The 9268-nt window shown below is 37.0% G+C and overlaps 1 protein-coding gene across 2 annotated transcripts in view; it reads right to left on the bottom strand.

Annotated features, from left to right (window-relative positions):
- Positions 1–7: 7 nt before the first annotated feature.
- LOC132701773 (adhesion G protein-coupled receptor A3) overlaps positions 8–9268 on the bottom strand; it is a 31932-nt gene continuing 22671 nt past the window's right edge. For both annotated transcript variants that reach the window (XM_060669951.1, XM_060669952.1), the window contains exons 10-12: positions 6041–6191; positions 5600–5978; positions 8–3147 (exon numbers count right to left, since the gene is read on the bottom strand). In XM_060669951.1, the coding sequence (XP_060525934.1) occupies positions 2898–3147; positions 5600–5978; positions 6041–6191 (780 nt within the window). In that variant the 3' untranslated portion in view covers positions 8–2897. The remainder of the gene's footprint in view (positions 3148–5599; positions 5979–6040; positions 6192–9268) is intronic.

The following is a 9268-nucleotide window of genomic DNA, read 5'->3' as shown; positions in this document are numbered from 1 at the left end:
GATAACTGCCTAAGGATATATTTTGTTCAATATCATAGTCGTATCACAGATTTTCGTGGCGCGTCGAGGAAGACGCCGGAAAATTTGACACGTGCGTAATGTCAAACGTACTTTGGGTGAATGCAGATCAAATTTAAATTCCACGCTTTAAGAACAATTATTGAGCATTTCACGAACACGTGCGCATCTGGTACGCGGCGTTACGAAAAAATGACGACAACGGGCGGCAGATCGTTACATATTTGAGGTTATGAACTCTGAACTCTGCGGGTTGCTTTTCAATTACGAGACCCTAACGCCATAACAAGCGAAATTTAATAACTGAGACCCTGTATATTATAATGGCAGCTGAGTCTAGAGGAAGCCCGGGGCAAAGCGAACCAAGCGAAAAATAAACGCGGCATTATTATTCGTTTTACTCGTTTTAAAAATTTGTTCTGTTAAAATATTTGTTTCAAAGTAAGTTTCTTGATATTTGTAACGTAATAAGGCGTCAGATATATGTAATAATGTTTATGCGGCGTCACGACCCTTAAATCCATTTGTTTAAAGGTGAAGATTCTTCGTTTCACCTGGTGAGTATTTGCTTTGCTCGATATGCATTTTTTAATAAGAGCTATAATTTAATTAGCCTTTAATAAACCTTGTGTAATTCTTTTTCTTGGTTTCAGATGGTTTATAAGTATGTTAGTAGGCAAGCTGGAACGAGGAGACCATGGCGATTGCGTTAACAAAAATTGGTGAACTATTGTGACAGATTCAAAGGAGTATGGTATTTCATAGGTTACGTTCAATAGGCAAAAAAGGAAAATTGGGCAGGTTTATGACAGTTTTCACCAGTACACAAGAGATTGAATTTAATAAACACATTATGCATATTACTTTTCTTCGTTTTAGCGAAATCCGATTTTTTAAAATTGACGTATGATTTCGCGGAAGATAATCAAATTAACAATCCGTTTAAAAATGGAAAAGCTGGTGGAGATGTTACACTGTATGCCCCAGAACCAACCTCAATTGCCTCACCTCAAGTAGAACAGTTTCTCAAGGATCCTGCACCCGATAATGATTGGGTGAATGGTCCAACATTCTTGCTTTGGCTTAAATATTTTGTGGAGATTGTTACACCAAGAGAAGAAAGAAAGTGCTTGCTACATCTGGAGAACCCTGAGCCCCATAAGTTTTATCCAGCTTTGGAATTAGTCACTTGCAATAACATAACCTTATTATTGTTTATCCTCCTGGACGTATCTGTCTACTGTCTCATATAGAAGTATTTTGAGCATGAACTAAATACATTTCAAAAAATCATTTTGATTGAATAATCAATCAATATGACATTTTTACACAGGCGCATTTCAAAGATTCCACTGACCAAAATGCAGTTAGTGGGTTCGGCAATACGGGCATCTATTCTTTAATCCTAACGTCCTAACGAAGATGACCTGGCACCAGCTTCCATTAACAGATCACCTCCAGGAGATTCCAGTGAATAGAAATGAAAATCACTCGCTGAGCTATACCTAAATTTTGTTAAAAAAGATACAGGTTCTTCGAATTCGTCTTTTCTATCTTTTCCTGCTCCTGAGCAATCTCTTGCCAAGACATCAAGTAGAACTACTTCTGAACGGTAGCAAAATCACATATTGCATTAATTAACAAAAAATCATCATGTCATCTTCTGTACTGTCAAAAGCACGCGTTAAGTCTCCATTCCTGTTGCATCAACTAGCAAAAATCTTAATATGTTTTGCCTGTTACTACACTAAAAATGTCAAGAGTGTCTTTGGGTGAGTCACAACAATATGTCAGCCCCCTTCATGTACGACCCGTTCCGAAAATAACTAACCACCATCGACTGGTTCTAGAAAATGAAAATCTCAAAAATCCTCAACTCCGATAAAAAAGGAGCAGCTTAAAAAATGCAGTGTAAAAGTTTCAAAAGAGAAAAAACAAGCACTGATTCACACAGACATCCAATAAGAACAAAATTAAAAAAATTGACGATGGTAGGCCATTAGCTAACAACAGTTCAGAAAAAGATTGTAACTGCGTGGATTCTAGGGAGCCATTGGAACTGGAGAACGGATCTAGTGCAGAGGCTGTAAACAATGAACTGATGAGCAATGCACTAATTACACTGGGTATTATGCACTTTTGAATTAGCGTTTGTTTTCTAACTTATTTGTATTACCACAATACACTTTTTGTTGTTTTTTATACAACGTATTTTTTATTTACTTTGCCATGCTAGTTGGCAAAGCGAATACATTTGTTTTTTAAGTTAGAAGAAAAAAGACAGTTCAGACAATTGTCTGGATTTAACATATTTTTTCATTCGAAGTGGATCATAAATAGCAGAATCTATTTTCTCTTTAAACATATCCGCTTTGCCCGGGCTTCCGATTAAATCTTGTTTCAGTCATAAATTCGGGAAAAACGGGAAATTGTCGTCAGATTTGGAAACGCGTTGCACGCAAGCTTACAACACCGGAAGCATACCTCCGATCAAGTTTTCAATCGCCAAGCAAATTTTGTCAGTCGTTACTTGTCATGAAACAACAACTGATTACATCTAATACACAATGCCGTCAATAGAGAGCGCAAAATGCAACGTCACACACAAGATACTTGGTTAAAACATTAGGAACGTACATCCTTATCCTAGAGCATTAAAAACTTAAATAAATTATTCTCGTTAACTTAAAAACATACTTCAGATTCATAAAACTAGTCGGAGCACCCGAAAACGGAATAAAACTAAAGCCAGACGCCAGTGTTGCCGTGTGTTGTATGTGTGTTGTATACGTTTGGGATCGCTCGCGACAAAAAAAAGTCTTTCATCTCTTTCGAGTGTTATTAAAAAGAAAAAAAAATACCCTTGCGCCCACCAGAACTTAAACCTTACTCTCGACGTCAAACGAACCACCTCCGCAGACCACGCGGTTTCTTTTCGAAGCGGCCCCGCCCCTGAGGGCGGAGTCATGTAGGAACGGGCTGGAATGGGCGCGTTGGGCGGGCACGGTCGCGTAGTCCCGCCTATAGCCCTTGGGTTGGACCGGGTCCCGCCTTATTTGCTGATAAATCTCGTCGATGTCCGTCGCCGAGACGCTGCTGGTTCGCGAAAACTCGGACGGAGAACGTAACCTAATAACAGGAAACAACTCTATTGCCCGCATTCAACAAATTTAAAAACCGATACAATTTAAGCCGCGGTTACCAAGACTCCCATTTACTGTTTTGCAGTAAAATCAAAATCTAGGCGAGCATGCGCGGATATTAACTTCAGTACGGAGTGGGTAAATCATATTTATTATGAGTTAGTAAAAGAATAATACCACTGTCATCCTTATAAAATTCTAAATCTTTTTGGCACATCACTTTTAATTGTAAGGCATCAAATAAGGGCGGAAGGAAAAGGAGGTGGCCGCCGATTGAAATGCTTGTAACATTAGTTTAACTCATTAATTATATTATTATTAGATAATATAGTGACCCTATAACGGTAAAAATGGATGCACCGCTGCAGAGAACATTCATTACATGCACAAACTACTTTTAACAAAATTATCAATGTAAATTCATTCATTGTTAAACAGGTATCTTATTTTAATTATTTGTTTAATTTAACTTAATAAAGGCTGTAAACCATCGAAAATTCGATAAAATTTTGTCATCTTGTTCACTACATGAAGGACAGTATAAATGACACCATCGAGTGAAATATAAACGAAAACGTGAAACAGTGTAGTTATTCATTTCAACTATTTTTGTTATTCGAATTTCACTGGCGGGCAAAGAAATTAGGTCACTCAGGAAATTACAATTTTTTTTGGAAAAAAAATTATCACTGAATCGTCGATCTCGTAGATGGAAAATTATCCATCCTTCTCTACCTTCTTTTCTCTATAACTGAATTTAACATTTAATAGGAAAATCTTATATTGGTTTTCATAATTTTGTCGGAAAACAGAAACTGTCCATTATAAACAAGGTCCAATTAATTTATATTTGTAACTAAAGAAACGAGTAACAATCAATAGTACTCAGAAAACCTGAAGATTAATAACGGGCATCTCCTCTTGCGTTTTTGACTGCTCTTAATCGACGAATTAAATTACGGATTACGTTCTGGTCGATGTTGTTCCATTCCTGCATTAACACTCTCTCAGCTCTTGGGCACTTCTTGGAGCTCGAGTATGTCTTTCACGACGTCTTTCCATCTCGCCTGACATATTTTCGATGAGATTCATATCTAGACTGAGTGCTGGCCAATCAAACCGCCTAATTCCAACATCATCCAGATATTGACTGACAATTTTGGTATGGAGTCTAGCGTTATCGTGCAGAAAAATGCCATTTTCGAACATGGTGATCATTCGGTATTTCCGTAATGTACTTGTGAACAGTCAGAGAGCCATTCGATACAAAAACGAACTCTGTGGGTGCTTCTGAATAGCTTCCCGTCCAAATCATAACGGAACCACCACCATATGGAAGTTTTTCATTAACACAACCTGGAGCATATCTTTCTAAGGGTCTTCTCCTTACCCTCCGACCTTCATCTAGCCCGGTGAGGCAAAAACGGCATTCATCGGAAGACAGTATTTTGCTTACTTTGCTTAGTTGATTTCGGGCAAAAGCTAATCTTGCTATTCCATGCTGTTGGTGCAATGACGGTCCTGTAGAGATCCTTCGACATTAGCATAAAGCCTTCTTCCAACAATTCTTTAGCCAATATTAATATTTCTAGTCTCTTGAAGTGGATTTTGAGGTCAAACAGAAGCTATTCCGCAAAATGGCGGACACCACAAATCGCTCATGCTTTTGGTTGGTGATCCTTCTTTCACAGGATCCTGGCCCTCTCAAGCCAGTCTCCTCGTACGGTTGGTATACATTTTGTACAGTTCATAGACACGTACCAACCATTCTTGCAGTTTCTCGTTTTCCTCGACCATTTTGTATCAATGCTATAATTTAAGCCACAACAATAGGATCTAAAGGCATTATGATCAGTTAAATACACCTAAGATCTAAAATATACCAATCAATCATAAGTTTTATGGAGATAAATGAACAATAAACTGGAAAGTACCTATTTGCGTCGAACTTACGTTATGTCACAAAAAATCGAAACTACGCTGATAATAAACTCAGAGGTAACAAACATCTGCATCCGCGTTTGTCGGAAATCAAATAATTCACTGCGTACTAGACCTAGATGATTTGGTGATAAACCTTTTTTTTTCTAATTATTTGAAATTTCTTGAGCCTCCTAAATTTTTTGCTCGCCCGTGAAACGTAACTGCGTCCCTGGGTAAATATATTGATGACAGGGTTAACAGATTTACGCTCATGGGCTGCACACTGAAGGTTTTGTTTACACAGATGTGAGCTATTATCGCGCCGCTTCCTCGAAGAATATTTTTGTTTCAGTCTGTTTTAATACATTGACCATGCCATACCGTTGACTTTATTACGTCGTTTCCGAATAAATAAGCTTTTTAACGAGACTTCGCCTATTAATTTCTTAAATCAGCCTATTAGAGCGGGATTTTTGGTCGAGATTTCCACCACATTCGCGTCGTCAAAGACTCACCGCTGCATAAACGTCCCCTTCTTCCTCTTCAGCTCGGCACCGCTCAATCTCGTCGTTTCCGACCTGAACTCGTCGATCTCCACGTACTGGTGTTCCTCCTCGTCGTCGTCCTCGCCCAGATGACTATTTTCCCGCCTCACACATACGTGTAAGGTCGTTTCTGGCGTGGCGTCCGCCCCTTTAGGGTTCGGGTCGCGCCGCACCGCCTCCTTCGGCGACACCGGCGACCCGGCGCCGTTCTTATCGAGCACGGAATCGGACACGGCACTGTCCGAACTGTACTCCAAAGTGCACTGTTGCGAGACGGTCCTCATTATCGTCTGCATGGGCGTCTCGATGGCACCGTCGAGCTTTTTACGACATTTGCGTCGGTACGGGTCTGCACAAAAGACAAAATTAACTTTCGGAGGCTGGACGGAATCAAATGATGAAATCACGTACCTCGCTTCCTGCACCGTTCCGAATTGTCGAGTGCGAGCTTTTCGAGAGGGAGGCCCTTCGAATCGCAGTCGTCGCTGTCCGAGAAGATGTTCGGGTTCCTTTGGCGCAGCGTCCGGCGCACCTGTTCCACGTGGATATTTGTGTTGTTCACCTATTTCGAGATTTTAAAATCAGCGCCGAATTACGTCGTGTTATGATAAACCATGCAACTACTAGATATAAAGGGTGTTATTGAAATGACATAATATAAGTCAACTGATTATGCGATCTTACTATTTTGTCTACCAACACACCCTGTTGGATTCCTTGTTAAATGTTAACAAGAAGATTGCGAATCATATAAATTCAAACTCCATTATTAGTGCTGATAAAAGTTTAATGTGTCCGAATATCATCCAGGGAAATCACAAGTTATACTCCAAACATGTTAAGGTTTACCTCAACAGCTCTTTGCTGGAACTCATTTACATTACAAAAAATCTATATGGTCATGGATAGCGAACTAAGGCCATGTTAGCAATTGTATTCGCAAAAACTTTTGTAATGTAAAACTTATTTATACCAAAAAAAATTATTAAACAACAAATTGAAAAAAAAGTTAGTGAAAGACGTACAGGGTGGTCCTTATACTCATATCTCGAAACCAACGGGCGTAACCCAAAAAAAATTAATACAAAAGTTGTTTCTATTAAAATGACCTAATTTTTTTTCCTAATCGTCACTTTTTTATATACAGGGTGGTAAAGCAAAGTATTTTTTTTTAATAGAACACCCTACATTTTATTGCATTTTTGAATAGTCCTTTCAAATAAAAATTCAACGTTATATATGAGTATGCGTCTGTGATGCACCGTTTCAAACTTACTTAGCGAGCATCTTCAGAATTCGTGTTATGTTTAAACCATCATTGTTGGCTTGCTTATTAACTTTTTAAACTTTTTTCCATCCATTTTTACGAAAAGAACGACAATAATCAAATTTAAAATATTTTCTTCAAATACACAGTGTTGCCACTTTTCTCAATTTTCTTAAATGAGGCACCCTGTATATTATTGCATTTTTGAATAGCCTCTTTAATAGCAATTTCAATTATATAACATAGTAGGGGGTCTGACTTACCGTTTTGGCTTAATTAGCAATTATTTTTCAATAATACCTAAATTCTTTTACGTCATAAGTTAAGAATCTTGTAAATAAGATCCTTAAACGGAAAAAAACCTTTCAAAAACATTCATATTCTTAATAAGTCTTTCAAAAATAAATAGAACCCTGCCAGTTGAAAGACACAAACACTAAATTGATAATATTATGAATTTTGACCTTTTTGTCATAATCATCGCAGTAGCTTTGAAAACAATAGTAATCTCTGTTGTGGTAATGGACTGACGTTTTGACGGGTATCAGTGTATTATAATACTTTAAGCGAATTTTCTTCCACTTCCACTATTTTCTATTTATTTTATTAAGTTGCATTTTTGTTGAGTCTATTTTGTATAATGTATAGGAAAGAGAAAAAAGTTGACCTATTAGAATGTTACATCGCCAATAACAAAAGTCCGGCTCTGGCTCTCAGAGAGCCAAATTACCTCATAGATATTGCAAAGAAAAAAAATATTTGCCAAAATATACCAGATATTTGCCAAAATATACCAGCAGTTTCGGACAAATGGAAGTGTTTTAGTGAAAAAAGTAGTGGATGAAAATATGCAACTAGATATTATTCTGCATTTTGAAAATACTCCAGAGACCTCCACCGCTCTTGCCGTTTCAGATGTAGACGTAAGACGAACCACACTTCAAACATGGTTAAAAATTAACAGTTATAAACGATTTAAATTCACACCAGTACAAAAACAGCAACTTAAGACTCGAATTTTGCAATAATATGATGCGTAGGCATTTTTTAGATACATATTTCAAAATTTAATTTATTTAGAAAAATTTATTAGAAAATATACACAAACAGGGGCAAAGATCCGTAAAAGTATGATGTGCAATCTGGAGTTCTAGAATTTCAGGACCCATACTTTACGAACAAAATGTAACATCCGTACGACATTTAAATTTATTAAGGAACGAAATTCGGCCACTTTTAAATAAAAATATTCCTCAAAGATAGCTACCAAATTTAATTTGGCAGCAAGATTGCGCTCCTTACCATCAAAGTGTGGATTTGACAAAACGGAACTATCTCCTGGCCAGCTAGGAATCCTTGTATTCTTCAAAACGGCGGACATATTGAAAAACTAATTTCATTAATTTTACTAGTAAGTAATATGCATTAGTAATTAGTGTTAATTTACTGTAATCATTTCACGTAGACATTTAAACGTAGAAATAAGGAATTTGAGAAATTTGGCAAAATTGTGCAAAGCTTAATATTCTGTTTTTAATACCACTTCTTAACAATGCACTAAAACGGTTGTGAACAAATTGATAACGAGCTAATTCCCAGTCTCATATCTTAATAATTTAAATCTTATACCCAGTTTTTACTTTTATCTGCCGATTAAGCCAAAACGGTAAGTCAGAAACCCGTGCTATGTTATATAATTGAAATTGCTATTAAAGTGGCTATTCGAAAAACCAAAAATCTACAGGGTGTCTCATTTAAGAAATTTGGGAAAAGTATCATTTTTGCGAAGCGTGGCAACACCGCGTATTTCAAGAAAATATTTTAAATTTGTCATTGTCTAAAGAAAAGCAAGATTTTCGTAAAAATAATAGATGGAAAAAAGTTTAAAAAGTTAATAAGCAACCCGACAATGATGGTTTAAACATGACCCGAACTCTGAAGATGATCGCTATTAAGTTAGAAACGGTGCAACACAGACCCATACTCATATATATCGTTGAATTTGTCGTTGAAAGGCCTATAGAAAAAATGCAATAAAATGTAAACAACTTTTGTATACTCGTAGGTATAGGCCCCCTTAAATGGGCCACCCTGTACATTACAAGCGCTAACTTTTTTTAAGAATATCAAATTCCGTTACGACACTCATAAGTTGGATATCCGTCACTCTCGAACTCGAACTCATTAGTTAAAGCTAAATTATCAAAAAAAAAAAGTCCCACATAATATTAGACAATTAACTGGTGCAAAATTTAAGAACGCTATTAGACCAACTATTAAGCATTTTTTACGAGTTGATGCTCATTCCGCCTGCTTGATATTTCGACCCTTTCCATCTCTTCCTTTTTCTTTGCTTCTGTTTAATTATTAAT

This window comes from Cylas formicarius, unplaced genomic scaffold (genome assembly GCF_029955315.1).
Source record: "Cylas formicarius isolate icCylForm1 unplaced genomic scaffold, icCylForm1.1 PGA_scaffold_5__7_contigs__length_24384050, whole genome shotgun sequence".
Lineage (NCBI taxonomy): Eukaryota > Metazoa > Arthropoda > Insecta > Coleoptera > Brentidae > Cylas > Cylas formicarius.
The sequence above is the reverse complement of the archived record's forward strand: the minus strand, read 5'-3'. Positions and strand labels throughout refer to the sequence as shown.